We start from the raw sequence: 23,407 nt of genomic DNA, 5'->3' as shown, positions 1-23,407 counted from the left end.
TTGGGTATGACGCAGTGAAGTGCATCAGAAAACAATTTTCCTTCCATACACTCTTAAAAATAAAGGTGCTATAAAGGGTTCTTTGCTAGTGCCATAGTAGAACTGCTATTTGTTCCCTAATACCTTTCAATTGCTGGTTCTTTGAAGAACCATTTTGGTTTGATTTGGTTCTTGTTTTGCGAATGTGGAGAACCAGTTTAAAGTTTAATGAACCTCCACATAATTCTAGGAAGGTTCTAGGAAGAATCCTTTGGTATAGAATTTTAAAAATACATTAACCCCTTAAAATCCCAGACTTATTACATACTAACTTATTATTCAGTAACAGCAGTGACTACAGTGCAAACTAGAAGGGTGTAATAAAACTTTGGGTCTGCTGGTGGGCCCTGCCTATTTAAGGGGTTAAGGTTCTTTAAGGGCCACTGAGGGTTTCTATTCAGTGACAGTGGGGGGTTGGAGTGGCAGGGGCAAGAGAAATGATCCTGTTATTATAATAATAATGATATTTTTGAAACCTGCTGGTGCACAATGATGTAATCAACATTCAGAATATGTTTTAGAGGTGGGTTACATTTTAATGGGAAAAAAATGCATTGTTTAAATAGTTATGATATGATGAATCGTGCTTAATATAAGTAGGGACATGAATATACGGTGTAAAAAAAGGTCCGTTTTGATTTCAGGTTGGCTTTAAACTAATGTTACCTGCTTTTGAGCTTGCATACACAAAGACATGTCATTAGGTAGATCATCACTGCAAATCTGGTCTTAAATTGCTTTTGAAGTGGCATCAAAAAGTCTTCATTTTAGCTTTATACATTTACAGCATGCTTTTATTATTTACAGCGATAACTGTGACTTCTAAGGCTCAAAGACAAGGCGGGCATCTATAAAGCAGTGAACCATCAGGTAAAATTGTTGCTGTTTTTTTCATTACTGTTGTTCTTCTGCTGTTCTGCACACTCTTCTCCTATCGTTATCATGATAGAGAGATCAAATCAGCTCTTGAATCATGATGAAGCCCTTCTAGGCTGCCCTGAGCCCTTCTCTCTTTGCTTTAAGAGGAGCCTATGGCACTGAAAGAAGAGGCAGTGGGCTTTCTGCTTTGTCTTGCTCTGTTTATTTCTAAAGTTCTCTCTCATTTGACAGCAGGCATTAATTTGACGTGATAAGGGGCGTAATGGGATTTTGACGTGCTCTGTTATTAAGGGCATGAAGACAAAAGGCACCCCCCACTTTTCAGCACACCTTTTTTGTGTGTAATGAGAAGAGAGGGAGTGAGGGATGAGGGAGTAGATGGGGAGTGGGGAGATGAGTGTGTGCCTCTTGCAGATGGAAAGCTGACTGCACCAGCTTTCATTGGGAGCTGATGTGGAGGTTTCACTCAGTTCTCCTCAGCATGGTCCCCAGAGCACTAATGGGTGCAAATGAAGTGACCTGCCTGAAACAGAGCACTCATTAACAGAGCACTTTTAAGTCTTTATTTTGATATCACTCTAATGAGGCTACATCTAAAACAGTGTGGAAAAAGGCGGTTTTAACTGCAGGCTTTTTTCTGGTTATGAGTATTAGATATGAATGAGTGTTTGGCTTCTTCTTTTTTTTCTTTTCAGTGCTTTCACTCATTTCATCAGCTTATCTCAGATTGAACCAGTACAGACCGCTCAGGCGTCGCCGTGTGTGGGATATGGGATATATATAGCCCTGTGCTGAGAGTTGGAGAACGGTTTTGGAAGGAGTGCTTTCAGCCGGCTGCTGAAAACTTGCATTTGGATGTTAAAAGCGATACTTTGACAAAAAAACTCATTTCCATGATTTTCTCCCTTACCCCACATGCAGTCAATCAGCCAGGACATGCTGTCTACAGCTAAGAAGTTCTGAAGACTTAATCCTAGGCAGTTAGCATTGTGCAGTATTCAAACATTGCCTCAAACTTTGTGTTAGGGAAATAATGTAAATAGACTTGCCTAAATCAGATTCAGAATCTTTATTTGCCAAGCAAAATTAAATCCAATGAAATAAATCTAGACCAAGATATACAACCCCAATTCCAATGAAGTTGGGATGTTGTGTAAAACATAAATAAAAACAGAAGACGATGATTGTGATGTGGCTGTGGTGACAGCCAACTTGGAGGGTGAATTTTGTCTGTATTTTTGTCCATTTTTATAGATAACAGTAACTTAACAACTTCACACCTGAGGTTTATGTTGTTAGGGGTACATTTTTTCTCTGAACTATCACTTTAACTCTTTGTCAGTGTTCCTAGGTGTGGATGTGGATGTGCAAGGAGCGTATGTGTACATGCTCCTGTGGGGATGTGAGTGTGTGTTTGTATGAGTGTGTGTGTATATAAAAGAGTGCAGTGCTCTATAAAGGCCTATTGTAAGTTTGCAGGCTGTCAGAATAGGTCAGACGACTGGTTGCCAGAGCTGAATAGCAGTGGAGCTTTTATCAGAGTTCCAGTGTGATGGAGGTTTTATGTGTCTTCCATCTCAATGAGCTCACTCTCTACATCCAACTCACATCCACCTAGCTCACTTTACTATAACAGACCCTCTAGCACACAGCTCCCACTCCTCCAACCACATAGCCTGACTCTCAGCTTTACTGCAGCGTGGTCAGGGGTGCCACAGTAGCCCACCTACCAGTCCAGGTAGGAGCAAAGTATAGCAACTCAAATTATGTAAACATCCTGACAAAAATAAGATAATATCATCATACAGAAAGTACTACTACTATTGTTGCTAATATAGAAACTACTACTAGGACTACTAATACTACTGTCATTGTTCATACCATCACTACTCCTCTTAATACTACTACTACTACTTCTGCTCCTCCTCCTAATACTACTACGACTGCTAATACTACTACTGATACTACTACTACTCCTCTGTGGTTGGTATAGCGCAGTGGGTAAAACCTCTGCCTTCTACCCTGTAGACTGTTGTTCAATCCCCGCCAGGGTAAACACCCTACACTATGCCAATAGGAGTCCTTGGGCAACACTCCTAACACTACCTTCGCCTACCTGTGTAAAAAAATGACCAGATTGTAAGTCTACTGTAATACTACTTCAACTGCTACTGATGCTATTACTACTGATAATACTACTGATAATACTATTACTACTGATACCACTACTACTGGTACTGCTACTACCACTTCTCATATTGCTATTGATACTACTACTATTACTATTGATATGTCTACTGCTACTACTACACATAACAGAAATAACATATATATAATATATATAAAGTAATTATAAAATGTTATTATTAATATTACACATTTGTGAATTTGACCACTCTTTTAAAAATCTCTAGTGCATAATTTAATATTTTCCTAAGTGCAGCTGGGGAAGAACCCAAGAGATGTTTTCCTATTTTCCATTCTCATGAGTCCAGGCCAGCCTGGCAGTCTGCCTGCATGCCTTCCTTCATCTGCTTGGCTGGAGAGCAATGAGCGGAGCTGCTCAAGCTAGCAGTATAACCATGTGGTGGCTAATGTAGTGCATGCAATGTGAAATTGCATGTGTTGCCATGCAAGGCATAATAGACAGAGAACTAACGGAAGTCCAGCCTCATCAAAGATCTGCCAAAGAGCTTGACAAGTAAGAGAGATTTGGACAATTTGGAAGCTGTAGCTGTAGCACAGTTGCTGGTACTTGTACTGCGTGAAGTCAGTAGCTAAAGCATTAGAATCCAGTGAGTCAGAGCACAAAGGACTACAGCAACAGCTGCTACCGGTGTCTCAGCTCACCAGAAAACAAACACATGCGGGTAATTCCATCCTCTGCAGTAAACACTGCTGTTTTCATATTGAATTTAGTATGTTTTTTGAGGATTTGACTGCCTTCTGTATTTCGCAGGCGTAAATTGGGTAAATTGTGTGCGCATCCTGTATCTCCTTTTGACAAATGTCCATCATTGCTAAAAACTGTGTATAAATATTGAAATTGATATTTAAATATTCAAAATACTCATGCAAACAAACACAGCATAACACTGGAGCATACAGCAGAGAGGTATGCCTTATTCTTTCTCGTCAGCCTTCCATAGCCTGAAAATTCTTTGCAAGCCTTCATACGTAGTGACCTGCAGTTGACATGTGCACTCAAGCAAAATGATCCAAATAAAATACTGGTCAGCTTTTACAGTACTTTTCCTATTAGACTTATTATTGATTTCTTCTGGCTTTATTTAGAGCAGGGATCCCAAACTCATAATACCTGGGGGCCACCAACAAGTTCATCTTCTTCAAGAGGGGAGCTGGTTGAAAAAAAATTTGGGAAAAGGTGTCCTGTATTTTTTAAGTATCAATTTAAACTGCATAATAAATATGCTCATTTGAGCAATCCTTAATGTTTATTAGAAAATCTTCCGTCACCCCAAACCACTGCTACTAATATTAATAAGTATCATTATTAACAATATGGCTTAATTATAATGAGTATTTACAGTGTCGTGAATCTAATTATTTCACATCATTGATCAGTATTGGGGCCCTTGAGTTCCACTTTTTTTTTCCTCCTACCGCATTCCTCTGTGAAGGCTTTCAGTCGTTCAGGTCATTAACTGTCTTTTAGTAGTAATTGTGGAAATATGAAGGGTTTCAATCGTCTTCACAATGTTACCACAAGTAGAGTCACATTCACTTACTATTATTAGACTACTACAGTTTAGGAGTGCCCATGTGTGTCGGCCCACCACCACTACAGTGGTGCAATTATTAGCTCACATATGGGATTTGTAATGCTATGTTGATGTCAGTCTAGCAGTGGCACACATGAGCATTTTATGGCAGCTATAAATTAACCACAGACACTTAAAGCTTGTAACAGACACTCACATATCTTTTTCCATGCATGTTGCAGTTTTGTAGTAAAGAGCCCTTGTTTAAAGCTGCCTCTCGTATTTCAAGGCAGTCATATGTCTAGGACATGCAAAATGTTGTTCACAAATTTGGAAAGCTAAATACCATTTCTTGATTCCATTCTTACTTCCTAATTATGTTGGTGGTTAATTGGATGCAGAGGGTCTTCTGTTTAGCTCCTGAACCAGTGGGAAAGCTAGATTTATCCATGTCGTTTCCGAGCATAAACTATTATTATTAAAAATAAACTGAGAATTACAAACGTATTTTTAATTTCCCAGAATATATTAGGCCTAGAGGGCCCTTAAGGGCTCTTTCTTGCTGAATTCCTCCTACAGTGTTCGCTAAGGATTTGTGCCATAGATTACTATTGTATAAATGTTTTTTTTAATTGTGAAGCAAGAGAAAATGTCCTTAATCTTGGGTCCTTTAAGAACCCAAAAGTGGTGCCAGCTGGGAAAAATGACATGTGCATTCGTCAAGTCATTGTAAGTCATGATGTAAACCATTGTAAGTGGCAATCTGGTGTTGGTATAAGAAAGTTTTTAAATGAGAGCAGCCCCCCCAACACACACACAGACACACACACACACACACACACACACACACACACACACACACCCCTTTTAGTAAACATGGAGCCAGGCCTGGGGTGGCTGTTTCAGCAAATCCTGATAGAGAAACATCAAGCGAATTATCCTGGGACATACTGAGCAAAAATGACTTTGGAATTACTGTTTGTTTGGCCTGTGAATGGCGTGTGAATTACAGCCCATATAATAATGACATTGTAAACCAGAAATACATTTTTAGCCCCGAAAGGTGGAAAAAGGAGAGAGCTGAGATATTGCTTGTTGTGACAAAAACAGCCTTAAGCTTCACATTTGTTGCTTTACTGCGTGTGTGTGTGTGTGTGTCTCTGCTCAACAGGCCTATTAAACCTGGAGGTGTTACTGCGACAGTTTCTCATCTCCAAGGAAACCCTTTCGGTTCGCATGCTGGATGACAGCCAAGACCCAACCCCCCTCCTCAAAGAGATACGAGACGACAAGACCGCCACCATCATCGTCGATGCCAATGCCACCATGTCCCATATCATCCTGGAGAGGGTAAGGAGGAGCTACATGAGGAGCACTTTTAGATTCCGCGTGTTTTTTTTTAACTTGAATTACATCCAGCATTTGTTCCAGAAAGATGCTGGTTCAAAACCTGCTTGAGTTTGGTATGAACAGCCCTCTGCACTAGTAACTGCTCTAAAATGCACTGTACAGTCACCTATAATGAACTGATGCTCCACTATTAATAGTGATGACATCAGTAGGTTAATAATAAGTATAATAATAATAACTTGCATAGCCATAGGATATTGTGAAGATGGAATTATGTAATAAGATGTTTAGTTGAAATAGTGTAAATACTATACAGTATTCAAAAGTTTGGGCACTCTGGTAAGGTTAATGTTTTGTTGATTTCCTAAATATAAAAATCTAAAATCTAACACATCGTCTGGAGAAAATGTATTTACTAATTACTATGTAATATATTGAAAAAATGCAGCCTATGCCAAAGTTATAGAACTTGTTATGTTGTTTTATTTTTTCCAATATCCTAAATTAAAAAATAGAAATTGTGCACATAATATCAGAAAAATGCCATATTTGTGTATGTTTAATGTAGAGGAATCTTATTTTCACTTAGAAAATTAACGAACCAGGGATGTTCATACTTTGGTATTCAGTTTTCTATTGGAAATTATATTTTCACTGGAACAATATAAGTGAAAAGTACAATCTTTGAAATCTGTTTCAAAATTTCATGTTTTTTTTTTTAGTCCCTTTTTTGCTTCATTGACAGTGCGCACTCGAGCTATTATGTACTTTATAAGTGTAAAGGCCTCTAATAATAGACCAAATCCACTTGAGCGTCTAAACCTGAGCTTCAATCAGTCTTTTTATACAGCATCTCTTTGTACAAAGGCTTCAACATGATTACTGTAACAAATTTATTTCCATTTGAATACTAACATAAATGTCATTTTACTTGACAAGTTTCAAAAATTCTAAAACTTTTTGTTGCTTTTCCTCATTGAAATGAAAAAACAAATCCAGATTTTAATGTGGTCTCAGACTTTAGGACTCCACTGTATATAAATAAATGAAGAAAATGCATACAAAAGAGAAACCGGAATGGTGACAACATTTAAAGCGTCTTGTGTGATGTGGTATGTTTAACCAGTCAGGCTTGTATCTTGAGCAAGTACCAAATACCAGAACCTTTGGCAGTGGGCCAGTGGCCAATGTAAAAAGCTTCAGTTTTCAGGTTTTGAGTGCCAAAGGTTGTGTAACCTTGTTTAGTTGAAAAACAAATGCCTACGGGATACAGTCTTAAAAAGTAAAAAAACAAAAGGGGATTCTTGAGAGCAATTCCATAGAAGAAGTGCTTTTGGTTCCCTAAAGAACCAATGAGATTTAATGGTTAAATTACTTCCACATCATTTTTATGCTTTATTTTAATGTTTATTTTAAAGGTTAGGCCTTTCCTTCCAAATTATGGAGGAGGCCTCCCAAAATGCTTTGCTTGGGTGTTAAACTTCAGACTTTAATTATCTAATGGAAGGAGATTAGATGTTTGTGTCAATTGCAGAGATTGTTAAAGGTGGACAACTGGGCACAGCATGAAGAAAACTTCTGCCAAGGTCTTATCTGGAAGTCATGATTGGAATTCAGACTTGAATGGATGATGAACTAGTTTTGTGTGTAGAGTGAAAAGAATAACAAGCACGGTATGATTGGGAGTCCAAGTGTTCGGAAGTGGCCTGTTGAGATCAGAGCAGTTGAGCTTTAGCCTTGGAACAGGTTTCAGATTAGCCATTGTTAGAAGCAACAGTTTGGAGAAGTGAAAAGCTATTTATAGCAGCATTTCTCTCCAGTTTAAATCACCTTTCAAGTTCAGCTTTCTGTCCCACTGTGAGGTGTTCGGATGCAGTTACAGCCATCTTTTTATTCGCCTGGTGCTTTCAGGCTTTCTTCAAGCACCGCCGCCTCTGCAAATCCTCATTAGGAAAGTTCCCTAATAAAGCGTCAGCCACTGATTGAGGTGATGGGACATGGCTATGGTGATCCGTTTTAAGAAGGGCCGATTAGATTAGAAAGTGACAGAGCTCATACATGCATGGGCTCTCAGCAGCATATGGCTGTATCATAATTAAAACATAGCCCATTATTTCAGGCGCAGCCAGATTAATGGCTGCTGGAGGAGAAGCTGAAGGCAGGATCTAGATTAGAGAGGGTCTGTCTGTAGCATCTCTTTATTTATTTATTTTTTTATCTGTGGCTACTCACCAGGCATCAACTTCCATTTCCTGGCCAAAGTATCACAGTAGCACAGTAGGGAGGGGCACCAGTAGCGCTGAAAAGTCACTGATGTTGTTGGGTGGTCCTATAAAAATGCATCATGATGTTTTCCAAATATATTAAGGTATCACAGCATCAGATATTTATGTTTGCATTAATAAAGTTAATGAACCCCTGCTTTCTCAACACTAGTAGGTTAGAAGAATTACTGTAATAAATCCAACAGTTTGTTTTACTGAGACCGTCTCTTAAAATTATACCGAAATACACTCACCGGCCACTTTATTAGGTAGTAATACTAGTATTTGCTAGTAAAAGGTTGGACCCCCTTTTGCCTTCAGAACTGCCTTAATTCTTCGTGCCAGACTTTCAACAAGGTGTTGGAAACGTCCCTCAGAGATTCTGGTTGGTTATTTGAGTTCCTGTTGCCTTTCTATCATCTGGAACCAGACTGCCCATTCTCCTCTGACCTCTCACATCAACAAGGCATTTTTTGTCCACACAACTGACCGCTTACTGGATATTTCCTCTTTTTCTGACCGTTCTCTGTAAATCCTAGAGATGGTTGTGCATGAAAATCCCAGTAGATCAGCAGTTTCTGAAATACTCAGACGAGCCCGTCTGGCACCAACAACCACGCCACGTTCAAAGTCATTGAAATCCCCTTTCTTCCCCGTTCTGATGCTCGGTCTGCACTTCAGCAAGTTGTCTTGACCACCTCTACATGCCTAAATGCACTGAGTGGCGGCCGTGTGATTGGCTGATTGGCTATTTGTGTTAACAAGCAATTGAACTGTACCTAATAAAGTGGCCGGTGAGTGTATATGCAGTGTCATGCAAAATGAAAAACTTTGACCAACAAAAAGTAGATTTATAAAAACCTACCTTTATAAAAATTAGCAACACATTTTTGTCTAGATATTTTAAGACTGTTCCTGTCTCTGAAACACAGTGATGGCACACAAACTGAAGCGTACTCTTAAAAGAAATAAAAGAACATAATTACATCATGTTTCAGTAACAGGTGGTTATAGTTCATCATCGTTTATTTGGCCACAAAACTGTAATTAATCTAACAAGAAACAACAAATTGTGAAGATCATACAGACTTTACCTTCCAATCCCATTGTGTCTATGGCTGATTAGGCAGCTTTTTTTGGTGAGCAATTCTACTGAATTAGTTCAAAGACAGAGTTGAAAACACAATTTTGGAGTTTTAGCTAACTTGGACTTTAGACTGGAATACTTTGACTCATATTTCTTAATTATATTTAATTTTATATTGAAAAATCCATTTTAACTCCACCAATATAGTAATTATGCATCCAAAGCCTTTTCCCTACAAAATTGGTAGTCACAGTTGTACCTACGCATTTGAGTGTTTTCATGTTGAAGTTGCTTTAAGTTGAAATTAAGGGGTGAGGGTTTAGGCTTCTCCCAATGGAAGGTACCCTATACAGGTTATTTTGTATTTTATTTATTAGCTTATTGCTACTTCAATCCTCAATGCCTTGGGTTTGAACAGTTTTCACTATAGGACCACAATTTGAACTCATTTGGTAGAATGGTCCAGGTGTGATATCAGCCTACAGCACTGAGTGTGTTTAACCAGCCCAGCACTGTGTTTCTACAACAATCTCATCTATTCTGAGAAATCTTGTTTATGTGACAAGTACAGTAAATGTGGTAATATAACAGGAGTTCACAGTAAACAACATGTGAACATCTATGAGTATCACTAAAACTCAGTTTTGGTGTCAAGTCTTTCAAATCTTGGGGTCAATACGGCTTCAACTTCCTTAATGCAACCATGAAAGAAGAAATCACTTACCACATTGACAGAATGTAGACTGATGGCAGTGCTGTGACAGGGTAAAGTAAGGCGAACGGTTTCATTAGTTGATTAATTGAATAATAGTGGATGGATTCACCCAAATAATCCTTAGTCATTAGTCAAAAATGTAGTTCATGCAGGACCACTTTGTCAAAGGAAATATTTGTCGTCCATTTGCAGTAGTTCTATGTGGCAGTATGGCTCTGTACTGGGACCTCTCTGTCCTTCCATAGGCACACATGGAAAGCCAATGGCAGGGAGAGCAGCAGAAAGGTCACAATGACCATACCAGGCAAATCACCAGCCAGCAGGAGATTGCAAAGTGGCTGTAAATAAGCGCTGTAACAAATTTAGCCAATTGTTTGCAGGTGATCAGGTGGTCTCAATCAGCTGGTAACAGCTGCTGATTTGAGATTGGAGCCTTTGTGATCTGCCTTTACTAACACTAATGGTCAGTTTGCATAAGCTCTGTAGAAGTATGGAGGCCTTTAAAAGTCATTTCTGTCAGTGGTTCTCAAGCTGGCCATGACGACCCACCAGGCACTTCACATTTTTGCTCCAGTCCAATTCAAAATGTATAGCGATGGAGCAAAAATGTGGACCATTTGGGGACAGTTTGAGAAGTACTGATTTGTGTGATTGTCACAAGCTAATAAATGTAATTTCCTCAAGATAGTGATATAATTAATTGGAGATTTCTAGAAACAAACAAACAGATAGAAAGCTTGTTCCTCAAAAGGCTGGCACCACACAAACACTGTGCGCAGCTCCTCACTGCACCGCCAGCGCTACTGGCCAGTACAGCCCCTCAAATTAAAGCCTGCAGACAAATAAATGGACTAGACAAAGCAACCAGTGGCTAAACAGCCCTGAAAGCATGCATTTTCTCCCCAGCTGAGCACTTGTTCAGTCTAATTTCTCTGGATAACTCTGAAAAAACTTTAATGTGTGTTAACGTGCAGTGCACCATTAAGGGCTGTGTGACAGTATGTTTAGGAGCTGAAGCAGATGCACACTCGTATGCAGATCACAGAAATAACTGATTTCTGATCTTTTGAGATTGTTGTTGAGGTTATTGTATAATACTGTGGTACTCTTTCAAGAAGGGGCTTCGTAGCTTCGCCCTCTGTAACGGGGAGCGAGGAGGCGGACGCATATGTGGAGATAAGCGAGATTTATTAAGGGCAAATCCAGGGTCGTAGTCGAAACGGTCCAGGGTCAATGAGCCAACAGAGATAGATCGGGGACCAGGCATGACATAAACCAGTACAACCAACACCGCATATAACACCAACAACACAGACAGAGATTCAAGCAGAACAAACAGCAGTACATAGATCAGTAAATACAAAGGGCAAACACAGGGCTTTAATACACAGGGTAAACAAGGGACAGGTGGAAACACAGGTGAAGACAGTCAGGGGTGGAGTCATGAAACGAGGGGGCTGGACTAAACCAAAACAAACGCACATGGAAGATCAAAACATGAACAGGACTGGGAGGGGCCAATCGTGACACCCCCTCCCCTCCAGAAAAAGGAAGTTAAATGTTATTTCATATTGTTAATGTTGTTAATGTCGTTGTTTTAGTCAGAGCAGATTAAATGTCTGCCATGGACTGGAGATACAGGGCTAGGAGTGACTTTGACAAAGTGCTTTGTCACTATGCTTAAGTAAAAATTAAGTGCCTGTAATTTATCTCTGTCAATACCTTTTCTTTGTACTTGCTGTATTTTATAGGAATAATATGTACTTCCTTTCTGTTTTCTAACCAGACTCATTACTGGTTTTATCAGGCACTATTTTTTTTAGCAAATTGAAATCCTACTGGGGCGAAACAAACACAGGGGCCAGTTGAACCCTTGAGATATAAATCTACACTGTTCTAAAACCGGCCCTGACTGACTGTTTCCAAAGCTACCAAGAATGTAGAAAAAGGCAAAAATAGGAGCCATGGAGTCCAAAGAAAGTGATAGTGGTGAGCCAGGGCACATTCCGGATGCAAATATGTGCAAAAACATTGGAAATACATACATTTATTTACAAGAACTATTTGACCTGTTAGTTCAGAATAGAATTCGTGCTCTACAACTGAAAATGAAACAAAAAAATAAAAGCTCATATTAAATTCTGTCGTTTGTGAGGTTGTGTAGATGATGGAGCTTTTTTTTTACACTCACTATCATGGTTACGTGCATCTAATAAACACACAACAGAACATTCTGCTTCAAAAGTAGAATTAGAAAGGCATTCTAAATGAGTACATTCTTTTTCAAAAAGACCCAGCTGAGTTTTTATTTTCCATATATTTTGGAATAAATTTTATCATTCAGGATTCCATGTATTTCTCAATTAACTTGTTTTTCTATTGTCACAAATACTTATTTTGATAAACAAAATAGACCTCAGTCATGAAAAAACATAGGAAATGAAAACAGCTCCTTTCTGACCCATGTTGTGTATTATAAGGAGTTTCTATAGCTTGTGCATGAAAGGGTTAAGTACATATAGGAGCAGGTATTTTTAAAACTTCACTTGACTAAAAAAATGTAAACCATGGCTCAACTTTTACCAGAGTGCTTGTACTTTTATTTGTGTAAAGGACTTGTTTGCTTCTGCCAAGTCCAATTTTTCACCAGATCTGTGGAAATGTATTCTGTTATCTTGGGAAAATAGCATTTGTGGTAATGACTTAAGTAATGACTTCAGTAACTCCTAAGATCTCAAGCAAGGAGCTCATTATCATGGGGAAAAAGGAGTAAGTGACGTCTGAGAATCCATGGCCTTGCAGAGCTCCATACTAGAAGCTTGTCTCCAGCTAATCATAAGACGCAGGGTTGTATCAAGATGGAATTCACTGCCTTCTTCCTTCTTTATACCAAATTCTCACCTCGTTGAGGAACATATGAAGCCTGGGCTTATTTAAGACTTATTAAGAAGGTCCACTGTTCAGATGAATCCCCTGGTGGCTCCCTTTGCACATTCCGCATTTACAGCTACAGAATCTAAGAGCTCCTTCAGCCTTGGCATTTTAAGGTATGCCAATCACATTTACCGCTCTGTATCTTTTCATTTTTTTCTCCGTTGACTCTGTTTTGCCTTAATCAAAGAATCTGACTGCGAGCGCGGGTCATTCCTTGGCTTTTCCTGTTGCCATGGTGACTTCAGTTGCTCTGCTGTGCCAGTGAATTGTGAGGTTCACAGCAGGCGGCTTTGTTAGTCTTTCACCCTCACTGTTACTCCACAGCTCCCCACCCCTCCAGGCGGCTTTCCTCGCTCCCTCTCTCCCTCTCTCTCTGTCTGTTAGGAGCGAGCGTGCGGCAGAACAGAGGAAATTTGGCCTGGGTTCAGCCGATGAGGAGCGGGTGTTGGCCAAGCGTGGCGAAGCTGTTTGCCAACCGTTCGCGCCGCCACGCTCATGCACCAGCTTGAGTCACAGGATTCAATTACATGGTCAATTGCAGGGGCAAATCGTACATTATAAAATACTTACACAAGGACAAAATTATCATAAGTTGGAAAAACACTTGGCTACTGTATCTAGTTTCCTTGACTCTTGCTTTAACGAGGCCGAAATGAGATAAGGAACAGATGAGAGGGTGTTGGGGGGGGGTTGGCGGGAGAGGCACAGCATGTGGCGACTGAATACACCAGGGAATACACAGACACTCTGTCTGTCCCTCTTTAACCTCAAAATGCAAATGACACATTCATGGAGGCCCAATCACTCACTTCTGAAATTCTCTCTGTTAATGTAATTGATCGTGATAAGCAGGGTGAATTAAAAGTCAAGGACCACATCAAGACGCTCAGTGTTAGACTGTGAGATGGTGGCTTTCAAAATGCCAGGGTGGTTGGGTGACAGTACTCTGCAATATTAAAAGATCACTCTTTGTGTATTTCATTTCCAGTCAGAACAGCCATTAAGTAGAAGGTATTAATTTTATAGAGATTTCTCAGATTAGACATAAAATAGTCCACTTGGATTAGGAAGAGGAAACTCAAAGCAAGATGAGTAAAAAGAACAGGAGTTTCCAAAACTGGAGTTCAGAAAACGATTAGAAGATCTAATCAGCAAGACCTGGCTTTCATCTTTGAGAGAGAGGAAACAATTAAGCTCCACTGTTGATTTTAGATCTGGGAAAAAATCCACAGATGTCATTGTCCATCCTTCCACTGTGAGAAGACTATGATTCTGAAGGGATGTGCAGCTGTCAAGACGCTGTTACTGAAAAAAATAAAAAGGAACAGAAATGGACAAAAAGGAACTCTTGCAAATCAAACAAAGAAGTTAATAGTGTTCTCAGAAGCATCCCAGATCTTAACATCATTGAATGTGTTTGGAGTTACTTTGATTGTGAGCATGCAACCAACTTCTAAGAACAAAATTTGCAGCTGTGGAAACTGTAAAAGAAATATGAAAAATAAAAGAATGGAGATTGTAATAAAGGCAAAGCATGGGCACACTAAATACTAAAAATGTAATATTAGATTTAGTTGTTGAGGCTTCTGTGTAATATTGTATTAAATATATATTTTCTGCTTTTGTCCTGATGCTGAAAAATGAAGAATTTGTATTTACTGGCCATTTTGACTAGAAATTAAAGGTGCAGTGTGTAAAATTTAGATTACCAGAAATGGAATATAGTATACAGAACAATATTTTAGGGTACAGTCATTTGTAACAATGATTTGGTGTGTTTTCATAAAACTTACATTGAGCCTTTTATATATGCATAGGAAGCGGATCCTCACAACAGAGGCTGCCCTGTTGTGCCACCATGTTTCTACAGTAGCCCAGAATGGACAAACCAAACACTGGATCTAGAGAGTGCCTTTCATGCTTTTATATTAAAACAGCACCTTGAATTCGGTGGCACTACAGCACCTGCTGGTAGTAGCAGAAAGAAGAATCAATGGTTGCTGCTGGTTGTGTTGTAAGAAGTTTGAGAAGCCAAATTTTGACAAATGAAAAAGGCAAAGGAGGCTGAATCCTAATAGCCAAAGAAGAAAAACTTGAAGAAGGGATGTGAAACTGACGATGGCAGAAAACCTGGTAACCACTGTAGGTTCTACTACTACATGCTTGGAAAGGGAGGGGTGTGGGAGGGGAATTCAGTTGATTGCATTCTGCAACCTCATCACTAGATTCCACTAAATCTTACACACTGCACCTTTAATTTAATGAATAGGTGGTTTCAGAATTTTGCGCAGAACTACAGGTTCTCTCTTTGGTCTAATACATAAAGTAATGATGAGATCCATCTAAAATTAAGCTTCTCACAAATAATCAGGTTTTCCTGACTTTTGCCTCACCCTGTATTTTGTATGGTACTGTTTCAATATTAAACCTAAAGTGAAAATGGTACGTTGAACTGCTGCTTGTATCTTTGGAATTTTGCTATATTATCTACTTTGAGGTGGTGCACAGTACCAATGTTTCAGTGCATTTACAATACAAACCATGAAATCAAAAATGGTATAGGGTCAGATTTCTTAGGTTCAGGGCCAAAGGTCATTTCCGAGGTGGTTTCTGTTTCACAGCAACCACTACGTGACAAGCAGCACTGGTTTTCATGAACTTCTTCAATTTGTGCTCAATTAAAATGCCAATTCAAAAGTTACCTTTCAATTCTCTTACTTTATTAAGGATTAACTAGTTTGGGGCTTAACACTGGGGGGAAGGAGGGGCTAATACTTCAAAGCTGGGTCTTTTTGACTCCTAATCCAATTCACGTTTTTTTAGCAAGCTATATGTAGGAAGGATGCCCAATCTTCACCTAATTAAGCTTCATGGGTTTATTTTTTCTTGCAAAAAAAACTATTAGTCATTGTATGATTGCCATGATACTTGGCACACAGGTCCATTGCTCTGAAGCTGAAGCACTTTTGGCTGGTTTAGTAGGAGGGCTTTAATGACTCCAGCTCCTGGTTTTCAAACTCTAACCCTCAGAACACACTGTGCTGCCCAGTTTATTTACTCCAGGACAAACATTGATTCATGAAGGGCTTGATAATTAGATGATGACTTGAATTTGTTCTGATTGCAGGGTCAAGAGTTTGTCAAGTAGTGTTTAAAGCCTATGAGGGCCCACAGTGAAGAGAGGCATTCTGAATAGCCATTCTTGCCGTGGGATCATAAGAGATATCTTCATCTTCAATGAACTGCTGTGTAACTGAAACACATTGTGATTGGACTTTTTGACTTTCGAAGGTTTTTTTGAGTGGCAGTTTTTCCTGCTTGTGTCGCTGCTGTAACTTTAGATATATAACCTCAAATCTTGGCGTTTATGTATCAAATGTCATGAAATTAAGATATTTTGATAAAGATTGTGCTTCACCACTGAAATTGGAGCTGTAAATGAACCTGAATGCACAGACTAAACCATCCACTTTATTATTACATTATTATACATGTCTTTCCACTCACTGGCCACGTTATTACAAACCCCCTACCTTTTTTTGTAATATGCCAGTCTTGCAGAACTTTGAATAATTATTAGTGTGCTATTAAGCTGCAAAAACATTGAGACATTTTAGATGTGAGCGTTCAGAACGATGAATGGGACTATAAGATACTCATAAAGTTGTATAGGATTGATAATGAAGTTATAATAGATTTAATGTTCAGAAAGCCTTACACTGCAAAAGTGATTCATTCTGGACACACATGACTTGAAGATGTTATTGTAAATGGATAAGAATATTATTTATAATTTAACCTCATCCTAAATAGTGTAATAGCCGTCATGGCTTAGTAACATGAAATGTTGAATACAACATCTAAAAATACCTTTTAGAGTCTTGTTCATATACTAAAATCTACAGTTGAATAAGATATTGTTATCTATAAAGTAGCAGCAATTATTAATATGACAGGTGGTTTGACTGCTTGTGTAGGTGTGCAGTTGACTCATTGTTACTGAGCGATTTGTCACCGACACAGTACCTCGTTCATCACTGGTCAGTTTCTTACATAATGGTGGACCATTCAATGACTCTGACACGGTGGGTAGTGCTGGTACAGGAGTATGAGGCACAGTGGTGTTGCAGAGTGGTGCATGTTGCATGCTTAGAATGGTCTATCACCCAAATGTCTACTCAAAAGGAGTCATTTGGTCAGAAACTGACCACTGATGAAAGCCTAGAGTACAGCTAACGCATTATAATTGGATAAAGACATTTTTCAGATTGAGCTATTTTGAAAATGTTTTAGGGACGACTCCGACTGTGAAATCATCCAAAGAAAATGAGTTTTTACACAGTTTTGTAAGTTGTTTCAAGACCTGAGTGACAGATGGCTGTTGATTAAAGGCTGTCCAAGTTCAGTCCTAACCCTGGGAACTAGCGCAGCTTAGGCTGTGACGGAGGTTGCATGAGTTGTAATTTACTGAAACCAGAGTGGAAAGATAATGAGAGACTTTAGCAGTAATTGCTTTATAAATGAAGATGTACCAACGTGCTAGACTCAGGGGGGCAGCCTTGCTGCAGATAAAGAGACCATTGATGAGGGAGAGGTTTCAAACCACTTATAAATCTCAGAGCTCCACAATATAATAGGTATAGGAGCTGCAAGGGGGCCAGGAGCTTTCACACACTGATAACTTCTGCAGAATCAGGAGAGGAAAGCAGCAGGGATAAGCTGCTTCTTAGCATTCCAAAACAGCATGAGCTGCTCTCAGAGAGAAACAAAACTCACCTTTCAGTTATTTGATCAGGATATGAACGTGAATTATTATTATTTTTGGGGTATTTTTTTTAGCCTTGAGATCCAAGAATTGAGAAGCTGTGTGTAAGAAACATTTACTCTTTGTAAAGTAAGAAGGAATGAAGAAGACCAGCAGCAGAATTACTTCATTTCCGTGTTCTTGCATGGGGTTATTGTCATTTTTTTAAAAATCAGAAGCTTAATGCGACAGGCCGTTTGAGGCAGTGGGCCTCCAAGACCAGAGTTGACAAACACTGACCTTCTGTGACATTCTAGGTGTTTACCAGGTAATCAGGTATGAGCTCCAAAGTACTAGACTTGTTTATTTATTTGTTTGTTTATTTGTAGCTGCATTCTATTGTACACTTACAGTAATAAGTTCTAATTAAAATATAGATCTTGTCTGTTTTTGCATAACAAATGTATAAGTAATGTGATAAATGACATTTTAACGCCAACCTCACAGTAATTTGCTGTGAAAAAATCTCTTAAGTTGATTTCACAGTAAAATCTTGAGAAAAGTTACTGCTAAGTACTGTGACAGTCGAATTAACAGTGTATTCCCTGTCCTGTCCATGTGCTCATGTTGTGTTTACTTCCCAGTCTTGTCCATGTGCTTTTTGTTTACCTTTTGATAGTCCACGTGTTTTCTTTGTTTTGGTTTTTAGTCCAGCCCCCTTGTTTAGTGACTCCGCCCCTGATTAACCTCACCTGTTTTCCGCCTGTCCCTCATTTACCCTCTTGTATTTAAGCCCTGTCTTTGCCCCTGTGTGGTTGCAGGTCTTTGTTTGGGATGTTTGTTTGATGTTTGATGTGTTGTTTGCTGGATGTTTTGTTTGTTTGATATATGCTTGTTTGAGTTGTACTTTCGCTATTAGTTCTCTGTTTAGCCTGTGTTCTGTTAGTCATGTCTGTCTTGCGATCTCTTCGTATTGGCCATTTGAACCTGGACTGTCATGACCACGACCCTGGATTTGCCCTCAATAAAAGCCGCTTATCTCAGCGTATGCGTCAGCCTCCTCGCTCTCCGGCGTTACACAGTTACACCACCAGACCCTTTAGATCAGATTATTTCCTCTGGAAGCTGATGGTATCATATCTCAAACACTGTCCTTCTGAGTTAAGTTTTATTTTGCAGTGCACATAAAGAAACTGTGAAACTGTGTTACATGATGCATCAGAGTGTCTGGTTCTCTAAACCAAGCCGAATGAATTCAGCCTCAGCAGTTTGGCTGAATCTCTGTGTAAAAAAGATGTTGGCTGTTTTGCAGTGGCACTAGTGCATTATCTGTTCCAATAAGCTACTCCCTCTCTCTCTCTGTAGTGTAATTGATATGGCTATTGATTGTTATTTTCAAGACTGCAAGATTAATGAGCAAGATCCAAGGGAGCATTTCTGAAAAAAAAAAAATCCTTTGAGAAGCCAATTGAAACCACTGAGTAGACTTTACTTTTGTTTTTGAATATGGGAAAAGCAATTAGGTTTCCACATCGACGTCCTTTTACTTATGGAATGATACTCAGCTCCACTGTGCCCTCTGAGCTGCATCATACATGCTGTAGAGGGATGTTATAAACATCCATAATGATATGCACACTTGGACAGGGGTTCTCAACCTTTTCCACCTCAAGCTCCACCTTGTTATCACCAAAATGCATGAAGGACCAAAGGAACAAAAACTACTTTGAAATGAATTAAATATTGAAAGCTTTTGCACACAGCAGTGTTTGGGTGCCGCAATGTGTAATGTGTATAATTGAACATACATTACCAATTGATTAGGCCAGTATAAGCTTGTTTAATACCTGAAATTAGGCAGAATGCTGGCAAATTAAGTAGAACTTTTCACTCACAAGTTAACAATTGAAAATTGGAGTAGTGCATTTTTTTCTAGAGGCAAGGAGTAAAAAAATAATATATTTAGACTTTTGACTGAAATCCTGTTGATTTGAGCTTTTGAATTTGACCATTCTATTTTTTAACTCATAAAACCATCATAACTCTAAAATTTGATCACGTTTTGGTAAGGATGATCGTAGCTAATTTTGCACAGAACTCAAAAATACTAGCCATTACATGTCTCGCAGACATAGGTTTGAACAGCTGTACACACATAAAATCATAATATTTTTATTTGAACACAAAGTTTATTTAATTGTAGAAAATATATGTTTTGGTAGTGGCGATTCTTAATTGTACACACTGATGTTCAGAACTGACAATCAAATTTGACAGTTTTCATGTCAGGGCTGTGCACTCTCCAATCTCCAATTTCTAGACTGTCTTCTTAGAATGAAACAGCTACTGTGCCTGTAACACTGGTGTGTAAATGAGCTCTGTCCTGCCCTCTTTAGCCCTGGGCAATAGAGTAATGGTCAAATATTGCAGATGATTGACGAGTAGCCTGATGATGATGATGCTTAAAAGATAATTGCCATGTTGAGAAACATGGCTTTAAACATCTTGTTAAATAATAAAAGTATTGTGTACACATCTTTTTTATTTCCTTTTTCTACTACAAGATTGGCTTTTCTTATGTTGTTTTAAGGGCTGTTAGGCTATGGTGGAGTAAATTCTCCACTGTCCGTGCTGGAGGTTTCTCAGAGTCTGAGAAAAATCAGCAGTATTCTCTGTACATCTTAAGTAAAAGAAAAGTTATGAAAATATATACTGTTAGTTTTTCCAAAGGCATGTGGTTTCTAGACTATGGTAATGGAAAACAAGTTTTTATAGGAAATTACATGGGAATGGCTTTGGAAATCAGCCAGTTAGACCACATGCTGCAGTCCAATTTATTTATTTTTTCTGGCATGCAACACTAGTAGCACGCAAGTCGCCTTGAATCCTGCACCAGAAGGAGCCCATGAATGCACATGTTTGCAGTAACTGTTAAATGACAGGTGAAGTAGTTTTCAAAACATGTTGGGTTACTCAGTATTGTATTATTTAATATGTGATTTTTATGAAGGTCGTTCATTAAAACAGGTAATGGGCAAAAAAGCATATAAACTAAAAACTATTTTGTTAAATAGAAAATATTGTTAATTGTATCTTGTTCAAAAAGTCCATCCATCTGAAACACTCTTTGACATCAGTGAGTGGGCGGGGCTAACTGCTGTGGCCTGAGTAGGTGGACATATGTGCATGTGCTGGTTTTAAAAACTGTTTTGTTTTTATATATAGATTGTATGGACTGAGAAGTGAATGGAGCGTTTGGACCATTAGCAATGTTTACAAAGTACAACAAAGCAAAAAATAAATAAATAAATACATTTCCATGATATGGACTCTTTATTTTTTACATATTAAATTATATCTGCTAATATTATCGATTATAGAAATTTTTGGCTCCACAAATGAGCACACTTCTGTGCAAACACACACCCACACCCACACACACCCACTGTCAGTGCCAAGTTTTGAACTGTTTTCACTCTGTGACACTTGATTGAAATGCTTAGTTTTCTGCTGCCGTTTCCTAGGCAACCATGGAGAATTGATGAATAGAACAGTGCTGATGGATCAGGAGTGGCGTCCTCCTTTTGTCAATTTTGATCTGCTTTTGAACAGGGCTCAAAAAAACAGTACACCTCAGCGTGTACCTTCTGCAATACTTCATGTTCTAGAGGAATCAAACGTTAGTGCATTAGTACCTTAAAACATCTGTTGTTTTGGTATACATTATTTACACTGCATACTTATTTAATTATGCCAGCGCAATTACACTGTTCTATATAATAATCACATTGGTATATAATGCATTACATTTGATTTACATTGTATATGAACAGATTAAGTGAACTTGGCCCTTAGACATCAGTTCTTATCATTGATTGGCTGTACATTTGAATAGCATTGCATAGTTATTTAAATGTAATTGCATAAATGTGTTATGAATGACGTGATTATGTAACAAATAAAAGTGCATTCTTTGTACATTCTGTATCAACAGATTTAACTCTGCATGTTTAACTTTTTTGATGTCAAGAGTCACAAGAATGTGCCAAAAAGATGATCTTTTAAAGGACAACTGCAAAATGAGGCTGTACACTTTTCATTGCATTCAAATCATAATAAATTAAATGAGTAAGTTCTGTTTTATGCTGCTGTGAAGGTTTAAAGCCCACTCATTTGATATTAGTTCTCCAAACATGCAATGAAAAAGGGCCATATAAAAAAAAGAAATGTGCGGACCAGAGAACGCCTGAATGTTTTTATTTCATTGTTTCATTTTCAATTAACATTTCTCTATAACTCAAACTGGCCTTTGTTTATTATATATTGTATATTGCTTATTACGTTGCATGCTGGGGATAGTAATGCAGTGCATTGTGAAACAGGCTTATATTAATAGAAAATGAAGATAATTTTGTTTGGATTGTGCCATGGGCCTGATTTGGTCTACAGTCCGTGTGTTTGACACATGGGACTTATATACTATCTGTTTTTCTTTTATATATACATATCTACTTATAGTCATAATGTAGTACCAGTCATAATTTTTATGTGACCATTTTTCAGTATTTCTTTATACTTTAAAATCAGTTTTTGTTTGGTTTTGTTTTTTAACTATTCACTTAATACTGATATATGTAAATGAGCTCTGTTCTGATTGTCCTAGATTGTGTATCATTCAGGTCTTAACACTCTTTATAACTTCACTGTGAATGGGCAGAATGCTGTTGGATGAATAAGTGGGAAATGGGTTGTATTTTGTGACATCACAGAAACAATAAATGCAAAATGGACTGTTTTTGCAGCTTTATTTCCATATATGAACCATATGGACTGGAGACTGACTTGATTTTAAACTTTAAAGTGTTTATTTGCTATATCTACCCCTTTTATTTCAAAAAGGAGGAAAACACATTTCAAGGCATTGATACTATAGAGGCTATACCTAGCAGAGATAACACTTCATTAGAAGACGATATATCAAATAGAACAATGATGAAACCAATGTTCAGCGTGCTTCTCTCTCTCTCTCTCTCTCTCTCTCTCTCTCTCTCTCTCTCTCTCTCTCTCTCTCTCAGGCATCAGAGTTGGGCATGCTCTCTGTCTACTACACCTACATCTTCACCTCTCTGGTAAGAGCCTTCGGCGTGCTGCTTTCTCCTCATTAATGATGTTGTGCAGTGATGCTGATGTGGAGATGATTCATATCTGCCTTTTAGATGCAGCTTATTAATAGGGAGCAGTTTTTTTCTGTGAGCATTCTGTTGTTCTGCCCAGTGAAAGTGCATGTATGAGGGCATTATTTCAGGCACTAAAACACATGCAGTAGCTGTTTACATTACCACTCAGCACAGCCATTATGGAAAAACCCCCAAAGGCTGTGCTGAAATATTAAATGCTCTGTCTTTAAAGGGAAGAAATTCAACGTTGATTGCTTTTATTTAGGAGAACTTTTAGAGACGCATTCTTTTTGCATTGGTATAGGCTGCCTTTTGATTGTTGTGGTATTTGCTAGGCACATCCAGACAAAGTGGCCTTTTCCCCACCTTGCCTTTCATGCCAACTGAACTCAAAAGCATTTAAAGGGCAGCCACTCAGTCTGGCCTATGGGCTGTAGTTCTATGGTGATGTACCTCTGCCATTTCTTTAGTAACAGTCTCCCTCCATTCACTTAAG

The 23,407-nt window shown here is 38.5% G+C and overlaps 1 protein-coding gene across 2 annotated transcripts in view; it reads left to right on the top strand.

The window, feature by feature from the left end:
• grik4 (glutamate receptor, ionotropic, kainate 4) overlaps positions 1–23,407 on the top strand; it is a 598,764-nt gene that overhangs the window by 423,025 nt on the left and 152,332 nt on the right. For both annotated transcript variants that reach the window (XM_037546764.1, XM_037546765.1), the window contains 2 exons: positions 5,812–5,990; positions 22,810–22,863. In XM_037546764.1, the coding sequence (XP_037402661.1) occupies positions 5,812–5,990; positions 22,810–22,863 (233 nt within the window). The remainder of the gene's footprint in view (positions 1–5,811; positions 5,991–22,809; positions 22,864–23,407) is intronic.

This window comes from Pygocentrus nattereri, chromosome 17 (assembly GCF_015220715.1).
Source record: "Pygocentrus nattereri isolate fPygNat1 chromosome 17, fPygNat1.pri, whole genome shotgun sequence".
NCBI classification, from domain to species: domain Eukaryota; kingdom Metazoa; phylum Chordata; class Actinopteri; order Characiformes; family Serrasalmidae; genus Pygocentrus; species Pygocentrus nattereri.
Note: the sequence above shows the minus strand (reverse complement) of the source record. Positions and strands in the feature narration are given on the sequence as shown.